The sequence below is a fragment of the Parasteatoda tepidariorum genome, chromosome 8, assembly GCF_043381705.1.
Source record: "Parasteatoda tepidariorum isolate YZ-2023 chromosome 8, CAS_Ptep_4.0, whole genome shotgun sequence".
Taxonomy (NCBI): domain Eukaryota; kingdom Metazoa; phylum Arthropoda; class Arachnida; order Araneae; family Theridiidae; genus Parasteatoda; species Parasteatoda tepidariorum.
The window spans coordinates 52,177,388-52,192,669 of NC_092211.1; the positions used below are offsets into that span (position 1 = coordinate 52,177,388).

General features: G+C 31.4%; 1 protein-coding gene across 1 annotated transcript; it reads left to right on the forward strand.

The window, feature by feature from the left end:
* The first annotated feature begins 5,440 nt into the window (after nt 1-5,440).
* LOC122269635 (uncharacterized) lies at nt 5,441-6,491 on the forward strand. The gene is made up of 2 exons (XM_043043648.2): nt 5,441-5,966; nt 6,067-6,491. The coding sequence occupies exons 1-2, from the start codon at nt 5,441-5,443 to the stop codon at nt 6,489-6,491; spliced, it is 951 nt and encodes a 316-aa protein (XP_042899582.2).
* Nucleotides 6,492-15,282: the final 8,791 nt, after the last annotated feature.

Consider the following 15,282-nt stretch of genomic DNA (forward strand, 5'->3'; position numbering starts at 1 on the left):
CAAGGGAACTCTTAGATCAAGCATTGGGACAAACTAGACAGTGTGGAGGACTTTTTGATGGAATTAACTTCCATTTGCACGAAATTCAGAGGAAAACCACAAAAAAATCCCAATGATTAGTTTGATTTCAAAAGGATTCTAACCCGTGTTCAATTTACCCCTGAGAATATTTTAAGGGTCATTCTAATGACAAAAAAAAAAAGAAAAAAAATGAAAATCGTAAGCAAATTCGGGGATCAAAACGGGAAGCCCAACTGGTGAGATTTTTCCGGGTTTCATTCCACCAAACAGGTTCTTATTCCAATCTCTGAATTCACTTGTGTGAATTTTTCTCATGCTGTGAACAAGTGAACGATTCCTGATGTCAGCACTTTGGTTTGTGAGATATCTCTAGGAGCAGGATTCACATCTACCAGCTAGGGATACTCCACTTTACAATTTTTTCAGTTCAATCGGTTTACTTTTGTTCATTATGAAATGCACTACTAAAATTATATATGCCCAAAGAGGATTTTGAATTCATATCTTTCATAAATATTCTGCAAATTTTACAATGACTTGACTCAAATGACTATTAGAAATACGTAAATTGATTAAAAAATTTATCATTCTATTGATCAAAACAACATTCCCGGATGCTTGTTAGAACTCTTGGAATATGTGAGCCATCGGTTTGGTGTTTGGTGTTTTTTTTCCAATTATCTATGGCCTGCACTCGTTGATCTGTATTTGATAGTTTCCGGGGCCTGGGTAAATAATCGTTTTCTGTGGTGATTACAAGAGGTCATATTACAAGTTAACATTCTTTATTGATATACTATTTTACAAAACATTAAATATTTGAAATAGTAATAGGATAGATGAATAATAGAAAAACATTGCAATTCAGTGTTTTTGCAGCTACTTTGATTTACATTTACATAGTATTTTTTTTAAAAAAATGCATCGTTATATAAAGTTTGTCAGAAATTTAAAAAAAATGATACAAATAAATAATCCCGAAGAACTGAAGTGGTAACATATTATTTGATTAAAAACGTCATTCTCTCCAAAAAAATATATATGTATGTAAAAATTGGAATTAACAGTCGACATGTTTCAAGCGCTCAAAAATAGACTCCCAATTTCAAGACTTGCCAGACGTTAATGAGAAGAAACAAAAGTGATTTGAAATATAATAAACGAAAAATGGAACGTTTTCGACGAAAAATGGAAGAATAAAGGTACAAAATAAAAATGGAAAAACCACAGGAGCCGAGAGAGTTGGCTTTTATATTTCTGTTTCTCACCTTTATTTTTCTATTTCTCGTTGGCAACTTTCGTATTTCATAGTTCAAATCACTTTTTCTTCTCATTCACGTCTGGCAAGTCTTGAAAATAGGTGACTTTTTTGGAGTGCTTGAAACATGCTGACTATTGTTTCTAATATGTGTATTTTTGTAGAAAAGGAAATTTTTAATCAAGTGAAAGTAAATGGTATTATTTTTCATCAGCTAAATTTCTTATGTTACCTAAATCTAACTTCTTTTCCATTGTTTTATTAGTTTTATTAAATCGGAATTTTCAACTTATTTTAAAATACTTTAATCTTTATTAGAAACATATTTGCTCAACGTTTTTTTTATAAACCAAGAAACTTGAAAAAATTACACGTCACAAGTTATTTAATGGATATTTTTCAAAGAAATGCATCTCAATTACAAAGTAAAAGCAAAACCTTCGTTTGCTCATTTTAATCCCAAGCTCATAAAAAGAAAATAAAAGCAATTTTAGTATTAAGTCCATTTCTGAACAAAGTAGTATTTTAATCATTTACATGAGTTAAAATGGTTTTGATTGTGAAAATTGTTATAAATTAATAAAAAATGTCATTTTTAAAACATAAGAATCAGTTTCCTAATGTAGTTAGTATTTATTTATAGAAAATATCTCAAACAAGGAGTTGGTCAGTGTACCAGTGGAAAATTTTTATTATTATAAATTTATTGTGATGTGTACCAATAAGGAACATCTTAAAAAAGTTAAAGGTGATGTTACCATTAAATATATTATACAAAGGAATGGGTTGTAAAATTTGATAGAGGTATTCAGTCGATAAAGTTTAAGACAATAAAAAAAAAGAGAGATTAATTAAATAATAAATTTTGATAATAAATTTGGAGCATCATAAATTGATGTAAAGAAAAGGCCAAAAGTGATCGAAAATAGTGGGAGGACAATTGCTTAAGTGCCACGTGAATTAACCCAACAGCAAGGGCTCGTGGTCAAGATAAAATTAGGGGACGACTGAATAACAACTATGAAATTTATACACAACAATAAATCAGTTGCAACTATCCTCTAGTCAAATAAATACAAAAAAAAAAAATGAGTTACTCACCTCGATGAACAAACATGAAGACGTCGAGGAAAGAGAAGACAAATGTCGAAAAAAAAAGCAAGGTATTCACGTTCACATTTTTTGTTTATTAAAATTTTTTTTTACAGAGGACAATCGAATACCCTGAGTGGGGGGGGGGTGTTGTTAAATAAAAAAATGGGAAGTAATTGGCCAAACTCAAAATTGATCTAAAATGAAAATGATAAATAAAAAAAAAAATGGCAAAAAAATGTAGCTTTGGGGTGGTTTGGCGTGGCTCGCTGACCAAGAAGGCCAGCTTACCAGCCGCACCGCAATCCCCGAGAGAAGTGTCTCTCGTGGTACCAAAAACGTTAATGGTAATGGCGTCACTTAAGCGCGGGAAAATGCGAGTTGAAAAGCAGGAGAGAGAACGACTGTCATTGGATGGGGAATTACCACACGATTAGGTCACCACCAATCAGTGCAAAATTGTACTCCCACATACCAAAAAAAAAATGCCAAAGGGGAAAGGTCCCCCCAAAAAAAGGCGTGAACTCCCGAAAATTCTAGAAAGATCTAGAAAACCCAGCCGGAAGAAACACGTGCAAAATTGAAGGTTACGTGAAAGTGATGGGNTCAACGTTTTTTTTATAAACCAAGAAACTTGAAAAAATTACACGTCACAAGTTATTTAATGGATATTTTTCAAAGAAATGCATCTCAATTACAAAGTAAAAGCAAAACCTTCGTTTGCTCATTTTAATCCCAAGCTCATAAAAAGAAAATAAAAGCAATTTTAGTATTAAGACCCTTTCTGAACAAAGTAGTATTTTAATCATTTACATGAGTTAAAATGGTTTTGATTGTGAAAATTGTTTTAAATTAATAAAAAAATGTCATTTCTAAAACATAAGATTCAGTTTCTTAATGTAGTTAGTATTTATTTATAGAAAATATCTCAAACAAGGAGTTGGACAGTTAAAGTTAATATTCTTACTAAACTCAAAAATTCTCTTTCGAGAACCATTTTTCTTTCTTATTGTTTTTAATTTTATAATTTCAACGAGAGGTAAAATGTTTATGCAGATGATCAGTGACATTAGTTTTGAAACCATTAGTTTTTGTCTTTATTTCAATTTTAAAGCACTAGACTGCTGAAAATATGCCAAATAATTTGACTCATTTAAAAATATCAATTCATTTTTATTAGCTTATATTAGTTTGAAAAAAATTTTAATTTCAGTACAGCTTTAGTGAATAAGTTTTAAAGTTTACTGATTTGATACTGATTTTCAATAAACCATATTAGTCCAAACTATATAATTCATAATATTTTTTTTTACGAGTGAAATGTTAAAAAAATAAAATGCAAACTCTAATCTGATTTTAAATTTATTTTTGAAAGAAGTCAGAAATTCAGTCTGTATTTTTTTTAATAATTTTTGATTTATTTGTAATATTTTTAAAAATTAATTATTATATATACATACTAAATTCTCGTATATTTATTTGGAAACTCATGGAATTACGATTTAATTTATAAAAGCCAAAGAGTAAGCGAAATTTTTAATGGGAAAGACATACTTGCCTGTTAAATAAAATACTTTAGTTGTCTTCCAAACGTAACGTTGCCTTTCTGATTCGATTTAAACCCGTTAAATCAGAGAAGCTTTCAGTACCATTATGTAAGGCTCCATATATCTACCAATCTTATAATCGTATTACGTTGAGATGGTTTCTCATTTCTCTGAATTAACGGTAAATACGTTGATTCGAAATGTAATTTACCGTTATTCATTGTTTCTGTAGTTGATCTTCGGATGTAGAAACTTTATTCATAATTGATCCGCCAGAAATAGGCTTTTAAAAATTATTTAACTTATGCTTCTCGTTAGGGCTGCTGAGGTTTGTGGTATTTCATCATTTTCTGGCAAGATGCAGTTAGTATGAAAAAAGTATTAGAAACCCTATTTTTAATAATATGTCCCTTTAACATATTTTTTTAGTATAATCTAATTACAAGTAAAATATATATTTTGGTACTTTTTTATTTACAAAAAACAGTTTAATAGTTGCTAAAAATCTGTTAGATTATCGGAATTATATTTATACTAAAATATTAAATCTGAAAATGAAAAAAAAGAAAAAAAAAGATGTTTCTCTATTTGTATCTGAAAATTCAGCAATGATTGATTTTGCAAATTAATGAATATTCAATTATTAATTATTGTTTCTCCTAGATTTAAGTAACTGAAAATGAGCGGAAATTTAAAAAATTCTCGTTTGGAAGAGAGTCGTGTTAATGCAAAAGGAGAACACTGAACACTGCTGTATTTCATAATCATTAATTATTAAATTTGCTAAATATAATATTTGTCACTTATTTTGACTGAAATTAATACAAATTAAGGAGAAAAGTGGGAAAAATAAGTTTAATAAAAATGCTGTATCAAAGAGTTAAAGTGCCGAAACATTCACGATTCCAAAAATATAATAATAATGTGGAAGATCACACATTTTAAAAATTGAAAAAGTGAGCCTCATTACGCTTACAGTTGAATAAACAAAATTGATTAAAAATGTTTGAAACAACTTGTAACTAGCAAAAAACAACTTGCAAAATACAAACAACAACAACTTTTCTCAAGTCAAAATTCTAGATGGTTCCATCCAAACATTTTGACGGTTTATGTTGGCTTCAGTGTAATTCATGATGGTCCAACATCATTCGATGGTGACCACCATCCAACATTTTTCATTACATGTTCATGGTTTTTGATGTGCCAACAAACAACATTTCATGGTATAAAATGCTACTCCAACTCAATGATAGTTAACCATCAAGAGAAGTTTGACTGTCATGGACCAACAATACATGATGATCCGTGATGGTTCATGATGGTTCCATCTATACATTTCCATGATGGTTTAATGGGACTTCTTGTTGGTTTTCAGAATGTACCATTAAAACAATTTCGGCTTTATTATGTGGGAGGATCATAATTCAGTCTAAATTCCTTCATTGGGATGATGGTTGTTTATGATAGTTCCAACATTTGATTTCTGTGATACTACTTTGGAAATTCGTGATGGCTCAACATGAACAAACCATCAAAACAAGCTGCAATTCTTATGTTGGACCATCATAANAAGATACTGAAGCAAAAGCGTGGTGAACAGATAGAAGCTCCATTACCCGCTGAAAGAATTCAAAAGTCGACCCCATTTGAAACAACTGGAATTGACTTTGCCGGACCCCTCTATGTTAAAAACGAAAAATTGGTTACAAAGGCCTACATAGTCATATTTACGTGTGCTGTAACTCGAGCCATCCACTTGGAAGTAGTGTCTAATTTAAGCACTGATGTTTTCTTACTTGCGCTACAACGGTTCGTATCTCGACGTTCCCTTCCTCATACTGTGTACACAGATAACGCCACAACATTCGGCGCTGCAGACAAGGAGTTGAGGTCCTTGTGGAACATCATATCCTCTTCCAAGGTACACCAGTTTTATGCTCATCACAACATGACATGGAAATTCATCGCCCCACGTGCGGCTTGGTGGGGAGGGTTTTGGGAGAGAATGATTGGTACTATCAAACAGTGTCTGCGGAAGACCCTTGGTAAAGCTTGCTTAGACACTACCAGTCTGGTCACGGTTCTATGCGATATCGAAGCCGCCGTGAACAGCAGACCAATTTGTTCATGAATATGGTATTACAGACGATCCGGATGAAGAACTGACACCCTCTCACTTTCTGATAGGGAAACGACTCACAACTATCCCTTCTGGCCCATCGAGTTTGGACTCTGATTTAACACGCATATGGAGAAGTCGTCAACATTTAATGGACTCCTTTCGGAAAAGATGGCAGAAGGAGTATTTGATGGACTTGAGAACATTTCACCATGTGAAGAACCCATCTAAAGGTACTGTAATCCGGGTCGGAGATGTGGTCTTGTTGCAGGAGGACGTCAGACCTCGGCACACCTGGAGGAAAGCACGCGTCGAGTCAGTAATCTTAGGCCGTGACAACAAAGCCCGTACATGCATACTGCTTGTAAATGGAGGGACAATTTCCCGACCCGTGCAGCTGGTCATCCCCCTGGAGGTCGACCTGGGCGGGGAGGATGTTGCACGCCTGTAATTACCTAGCAACGAGATTAAGTAAAAGAACTCAGTTGTCTCTGCATGGCAACACTTTAGTTAGTAGTCGTTTGTAAATAAAGGTAGATGTTGTTCTTTTTCAAAATATACTGAAGTTGTGTTTTAATTACGTTTACGAGAATTAATAATTCGTGATGGCTCAACATGAACAAACCATCAAAATAAGTTGCAATTCTTATGTTGGACCATCATAGTTCAGTCCAAATTCCTTCATTGGGAAGATGGTTGTTTATGATAGTTCCAACATTTGATTTCTGAGATACTACTTTGGAAATTCGTGATGGCTCAACATGAACAAATCATCAAAACAAGTTGTAATTCTTATGTTGGACCATCATAAATCAGTTCAAATTCCTACATTGAGTATATATTGTTATATATGTTGGTAACCATCAAAAAATATAATGGTATATGATGCAATTATTGATGGTTACCATCAAGAATATGCTGGTCTATCAATGGAAGACCATCAAGAATTTTGACTTTGGTTGTGATTAAAATAAATTCAAAGAGACGTTTGAAAAATTATATTTATTTTCTACATAATTTTAAAACTTTAAATACAATCCAATTTTAGTTTAATTATTAGAATGAAATGATTTATTTGTGCTAATAAATATTCCTTAACCCATGTTTAATCAACCTAATCTAAAATTAATCCTCCATGAAAAATGAAAAAACTTATTATAATTTAAATATTCATCAAATGTAAAGGCTATGTCTACAATAAAACTGAAACTAAATTGCTTGGCAGTTGAAAATATTAATTTTGAAAAAAAACATTCTTACATATTAATATCATAAAAGCCTTTGGAAAAGAAAGTTTAAGTTGCTTCAGAAAAAAAGCTATAATTTTCGAAGGTTTTTAAAGTATCAAAAGAAGTTTTAGCGTTAAATAAAATCAGAATAAGTTTAATAAAAATATTAATTTTTCTCAACTTCAAGTGTAATTTAAATTTAAAATTATAATTTCTTTGTTTTGTGTAAATTCTTTGTTTAGTTTTATGAGTGTGTCTCCAAAAGGGATCAACGATTTCATAACCTAAAATTTACGGTTTGCTACAATCTAATTAAAAGAACATAGATTTTCTTCTCTTCACATTATAACATTAGTTACACATTTTGTCAACAGAGTACGCTTTTGTCACAAAGAAAGTAATGAAGCATTGTTTTTTGCTGCATGCTAGACTATTCCAACTGAAAAGTTTGCCTTGGTGTGGTGTCAGTTAATTTTTTTTCCAGCCGTTGTCACTGAAAAGCGTGGTTATTTCGAAAATACTGTCTTATAGTTTTGTCTGTTAACAATACCATCTGTTAAAGAATCTTGAAATTTGTAGCATATTTCAAATTTTTATAAGTGTCTCACAAGCCTCTGAAGACTCGAACCTTTCGCTCCGAGAGCAGAAAACAGTAAAGAGCAAATTAGATTATTTTAAATTTATTTTAGTGAATTATTAAAAAATTCCCTACTGTGTTTTATTCTTGTAACTAATTAAGAATAAATTACTTTAATTCAGATTCGGTCATTGATAAGAATAAAACAAATTAGCTCAAAAAATTATCACTATAATATGCAAATAGTTTTAAAAGTTGACTAAAAATTTTTTTGTAACTACTGTTACATCATCATCATCAATTCCTTGACAGCCTAGGGTGTGCCTTGGCCTTCCCAAAAAGTTTTTCCTAGGCTAACCTTTTTCCTGCTATTGTTTTCCAGTTTTTAGATTTTAGGACAGAAACGTCTTTTTCTAGACCATCTCTCCATCTCAAATTCAGCCTGCCTCTTTTTCGTGTGCCAACTGGTCTGGCACACGAAATTGGCATTGAAAACTCTTTTTTTCGGTATGGTCTTCTTCAATTCTGATAACGTGGCCTGCTCATTTTATTATTTGTCATTTAATATAGTAAATAATGTCAGGTTCATTATATGAGTGATAAAGCTCTAGATTTGTTTTTCTAAGTCACACGCCATTTAAAAAAAAAAAATAATAATAAAAATCTACTGCTATACTGTCAGAAATTTTGAAGTTAAAAATTTTTAAAATCATAAAATTTAATAATACATGATGTTAATTGTTGTGAAATTATAGTTAATCTTATCCTTTGTTATGCAATCATTACACAATTCCAAAAATTTTGACTTTGAGTTTGGCGTGGAACAGATTTTTCTGTGAGTGTTCAGTAATTTTAAACCAATTGGAAACCCAAGCAGAGGTAGGCTCAGACTAAGGTGAATTTATAGCATTCATGAGGATATAAGAACACTAACAGGGAAAAATTGGTACACTTTGCCCAGAATGGAAGCATAATGGAAAAATATTCTGAAGAGGGCCTTGGCTCACAAAGTACTGTCGTGTTATCGACGAAGTAGAAAAATTGCGTCTAATGGATTGTATACATTTTATACGTGAATACTTTTATTTATTTTTGAAGAATATTTTATTTTAGTTATTCAAATACTGTTAATTAGTTATGAGTTTAATTTTTCAGAAAATATAATTAAGTTCTATTATCTCGAGGTAGAAATTTCTAGAATAATCAGCATTTGTTTCTTTTACTAGAAAAGAGAACGGTTGATCATATTAAGTTTAAATAAACCAAGTTAAACAGAAAAAGAAATAATAACGTTAATATTCTGAAAGGAAAAATTTTACTCAGCTATATTGAGGTTGATTTTATTAAAATAACAATTATTATTAATGAAGTGAACTAAAATATGTCTGTAGAAACAAATGAATTGTTTGTATAACTCTGTTTAATAAAATCATCCATCAAATTCTAAATATATAACATTTTTACTGCATTTCAATGTAAAAGCGTACTATTGAAATGAAGTTTCTGTTTGATTAATTGCGTATGCTTAGAGAATTTAACGCTTAAAGAGAAAAGAGAATTGTTTGAACTGGAATAATTGTTAAAATGCCAAAAGAATATTTCATTTTCGTACTAAATGTTGAATGGGTATTTGTCATTTGTTTAATTTGATCGAGTGTCTTTTTTTTTCTTAAACTAAACTATTCATCAAATTTTAAGTTTAGAATTGTATTTGTTTCATATTTTATATTTTTTATGTTGTTAAAATATCATTATTCAAATTTTTAAAAATTATGCGTTAAAATAATTTAAACCGTTTCGAATGTATTCTTAATTGTTTAATTAAAGTATTTTTTATTGCTTTTTCTCATGAATATAGCGCTTTTGTTGGTATATATATAAGGTAACCTTTTACCGCAAGGAAGCATAGTAATCAATACTCAGTATTTATTACAGTAAATTGACAGAAGATAATTCAAATTTTTATGGATGAGTAGTTTGTCAGAAAAAAAGAATATTACCGAGGTATTAGCTTTATCAATTTTTGTGTTTCTGTTTGTGCTAATTTGGCTTGATTTTTTAAATCGCACATTAGAAAAATTCAATACGTTTGACTCAATAGGGAATACGGCGGAGTTTTGATAGTAACATGTGAAGACTTGTTAAAAAATGAATAAAAAATGGAAAAAAAAAAATGCTGTAGTGAATCTTAGAAATGATGTCAGTTTTCCCGAAATCCCAGCCTATATAATACGGAATGCATTAGGCCGAAAAGCAGCACAATTTTAACCCAGCGAAATAATGAGGTACGAGAGCGTCCGCGAGATCAGGTAAAGCCTTCTGGCAGAAAGAAGGCCTTCGCACGGATTACATTAGTAGTCCGAAGAAACTACTAATGTAATAGTACTAACCGCGTTGCATAAACTTCACGGCGATGAGGAAATAAGAAAGATATCACAACCTTCGGATTGCGACACTGCGCAGTGGGGAAAATACGAAAAGTGTCACAACTTTCAGACTACTACGAAATAAGAAATATGACACTAGGTTTGTATTACTGAAGGATTGGATTTATTGTTTATGATAACCCGTGCGAAAGCCTTCTCAATTCTAGGAGGTATCAGTTCATGGAGGCAACCAGTGGTTTGAGATGTCTGACCTTGGGGTCATTATTTTTAGCTTTGGTCCGTTCTTGTTTACATGCTCGATTTTGTTTTCAATTCTTTGTTATAGGAATCTTAAATGCAAAAGCCTTAATGACTAAGTGCTAACTGTTTAAGAATTATTATTGCTAAAATGTTATAAGCCAATCATTTTTCTTTTATGCAGAACCCAACTGACTATATCCTTAAAAATGTTTATTAACAATAAAAGTTTTAAAATAAATAATTTCATTAAACTAAAATAGAAAAAAAAAATACACGACGATTTAGAATTTTTATTTTCTTAAAAATATCGAAGATAGGGAAAGAGTTGGCATATTTCATGTGCTCAAAAATAAGTGCCCATTCTCAAAACTCACGAAACAAAAACAAAAGGAAAAGGAAACAAAAGTGACATGAAACAGAAAACTTAAAAGGTTTCATTTGTTTTTTTTTTTCCAATGGCAGGCACTGAATTTTGTATCTTTGCCTATACTATGCCAAAATTGCTGCTCATTTCGCGTTACCCAGTGGGCACCTGTGAACCAAAGTCACGGAGGCGAGCAACGTTGCCCACGTCACACTGCCACAAACCCGTTTATAGGGTGGGCCACATTCACACATCATACACACACACAACAGAGGACAGCACAAAGAGAGAGAGAGAAACATCCATGCCCAGAGCGGGATTCGAACCCGCAGTCTATGGCTTCGCAGTCAGGCACGCTAACCGCTCGGCCACCTGGCCGGCACCTTTCATTTGTATGAATGCCGATTCTTCGCAACGATATAAGTTCCTCACCATCTCTCCGCAGTGCATAGTTCTGACTCTACGGTTTTCCTATTTTTGTTTTTTCGTGTTTTTTCTTATCTGCGGTTTTCCTATTTTTGTTTTTTCGTGTTTTTTCTTATCTGCGGTTTCTATAGTTTTGCTTCCCATCTTTATTTTCCCTTTTTCGCTGGTAACTTTACGTTTTCTGCTTCACCTTTCTTTTGTTTAATTATTTACGTTTTGCGAGTCTTGAGAAAGGGCGCCTATTTTTTAGAGCTTGAAACATATTGACTTTTATTACCATCTTAAATATTTTGAATCAAACGAATATTTTAAACCCAGCATATAAAACTTATGTTTGTTTTATTATTTAGTTACAATTGTAAATCTCCTCTGCCGAAACCTGTATGAAAAAGAAATGGGCTATTTGCATAAAAAGCTTATTTTTAATTTTATAATTATCTATATTTTTACATTCTTTCACACTTTCATATTATTTAGTAAGTTGGAAAAGTTGGAAGTGGCATCCACAATTTTTTTTATCAGATAGAAGTACTTTTTTGAAACATCGTTGGAGTGATTTTAAATCTGGACACAATTCGGAATGCGTGAATACAAAAATGGACTGTAACATGTAGAGTATACCATTTCTACAACAGCCTATGGTAGGCAAGGGATGTTATAGATGTCAAGGATTCCCTATTTTTAGATCGATGGCATGATAATGGCAATTCGGCCAACATTGCGCATGGACGAGTTTATCAGACGAGCTGGTACCCACCAATATGAAACTGGGTTGACTTCAAGCCACCACCGGGAATCGAATCTCGGTTCTTTCCAATGAGAGCTCAGTGCCATAACTACTAACGTAATCCGGTTCCTTGTATTTAAGCAATATTAGCTAAATGAATTTGTTTATCCGACAAGGAGGAAAATGAGATTTGCTTAAATGGTAGGTTGGTACACGTACTTAAGTTGCACTAGAACTGCACAATGGATTATTGGTGGAGGTCTGGGAAACATCCCTGAGGATGATACGAAGACATGCCATAGCAATTTTGATCTTCTTCAGAGGGGATGACTCCTCTGCCTTGGTAGCATGACGACCTGAGCGTGAGGTTGAGCACTTTACGGTAAAACAGTTACAATTAAAGTGGTCACCCATCCGCTTACTGACAGCAGCCAGTGAAGCTTACTCCGATGTTTAAACTGGGATCCATGTCTTTATGATCCGTCCACTGCGGGACTTGCTTAAATGTAAGTTAATAAATAACGGTTTCACTTCACGCTCAATTTTTTTAGCAGTTACAACATTAACTTTTGATTTTAAATTTTTCAACAAGTTTTAATAAATTTTTAGTCTTCTATAACTAATGGTTAAAAAACTGATTTTTTTAAAAATATATTACAAATAAATTTGCTTTACAACATTAACATCAGATATTTAATTTTTAAGCAAGTTTTACTAACTTTTTTAGTCTTCCATAACTAACGGTAAAAAGGCTTTAAAAAGTTTTTTTTTTTAAATTTTGCTGTACAAATATAATATTATAAATAAATTTGCTTTACCACCTTACAACATTACAGCATTAACATCAGATTTTTAGTTTTTAATAAAGTTTTACTAACTTTTTTAGTCTTCTATAACTAATGGTTAAAAAGCTTTAAAAGTTTTTTTTCTTCTTAAATTTGCTTTACAAACATTATTTTTACAGCTGAGAAATGCGTGACATTTTTAGAAATTTGAATTTCAAAGAGAAAATATATATTTCAAGCGAAGAGTGATTTCTTATAATTTTAAACGTCAAATCTGAGCAGATGAAATGGTTAGAAATAGATTCTGAAATGTCGGCGACATCAATTTATACGAGACTGTTAAAGAGACGAAAAAGGGAAAGAAATAAAAACAAACAATAAAAAGTATTTTTATTTCTCCTAAACTTTCTCCCTTTTATACAATAGTAGGTGTCGTTTTTCATTTTGAGTACTGCTTTTTTTCAAAATCCAAAATAATAAAACTGCTGATTCTGCGAACGAAAAGCAGAATAAAAATTGAATTTTTCAATAGCTGTCACAACAACATTCCATCACTTCTATAAAAGTTGTATTTTACATATTATTACTCAACTGAAGATCTAAACATCTCAGGTTTTATAAAAATTATATAATCCACTCTCCAAAATGAAATCCTCATTTAAATGATTTAGCAATGATTAAACAATCCTTAAGCAGTATTTCGTTATTTGTATAATTATTTTCGTCATTTTTCATTATTTGACGCGATGTGGACTCGCGAATATTTGACGAAATTTTTTTCTCCCTCGTAAAAATTTTCAGTGCATTCTGGGAGTTCATGCGTTCACCAGTTTCATAAAATTTATATAATGCATTATCCAAAATGAAACCCTCATTTCTACGATTTAGCAATCTACGAGCAGCTATTTCATTATTGTTACTTTGACCTTTTTTCATTATTCGACGTAATGCTAACTCTCGAATATTAGACGAAACATTTTTGTTCCTCCTAAACATTCTCAGTGGGATCTCAGAGGGTTTCTCTGGGAGTTCATGCGTTAACAAGTTTATAAAATTTATACACTATCCAAAATAAAACCCTCATTTCAACCTTCATTATTTTTGTCACTTCTCAGTATTTGACGTGACGTGAACTCTCAAATATTTGACAAATTTTTTTGTCCTCTCCCTTGAAATATATTTTAGTGCATACTAGGATTTCACATGTTAACAAACAGTTACGCAAAAGTTACTGTATAATACAATCTTTAAAGTAACATTTAACTTCTACAGTATTATACGTCAAAAGTAGTCCACAAGATTCGAGTGAGTTTTCTTTATTCATTATGATATCACGATTCATCCTCCTACTTTTTTTTTATTATCTGAGTATGAAACTCTTTGCATTATATATCGGCATGGTACAGGAAGAAGTGGGCATAAATGATTCTAGTACATGCTAAGTACTCCGGCCTCATTATTTTATTTTATTTATTTTTTCCTAATCAAGGTTATAGGTATGGTGTATTAAACACAGTTCTTTAAACCCAATTTGTGACTGTAATTTCTTCTATTTGTCGAAATATCCACATTTTCTAAAAAAAGGATTCGTCAAAAACAAAATTTATTGAAAGAATAATTACTTATAAAACAGATTATTTTTGAAATAAAAAATGGGAAAACTCAAAAACTTTTCATCTACGACGCAATCTGGAACATATGATTCCAATTTTTCTCTCAGGGGAAAATTTGAAAGTGAAAATAACCCTTGGTGTTATTTTCACATTTTGCATATTTCCTTTCATCACTCATGAAGAAATTTGAAATTTTTAAAATTCAAATTATATGACTTAAAATGAAAAAATCAAAGCTTTGGGTAGANTGATATCACGTTTCGTCCTCCTACTTTTTTTTTTTATCTGAGTATGAAACTCTTTGCATTATATATCGGGATGGTACAGGAAGAAGAGGGCATAAATGATTCTAGTACATGCTAAGTACTCCGGCCTCTTTATTTTATTTTATTTTATTTTTCCTAATCAAGGTTATAGGTATGGTGTATTAAACACAGTTCTTTAAACCCAATTTGTGACTGTAATTTCCTCTACTTGTCGAAATATCCACATTTTCTAAGAATGGGATTCGTCAAAAACAAAAAACAAAATTTATTGAAAGAATATTTACTTATAAAACAGATTATTTTGGAAATAAAAAATGGGAAAACTCAGTAACTTTTTATCTATGAAGCAATCTGGAATGTATGATTCCAATTTTTCTCTCAGGGGAAAGTTTGAAAGTTTACCCCCCTTGGTGTTATTTTTACTTTTTACATATTTCATTTCATCACGCATGAAAAAAATTTGAAATAGTTGAAATTAAAATTATATTACTTAAAATGAAAAAAATCAAAGCTTTGGGTAGATTTGGTTGCATTTCTCTTGGGAAATGGAAACGTCATTTTTTAAAAATTTTATTCTTCAGAAACTACTTGACCGATTCAGCTCAAAATCATATAATATATTTTATGA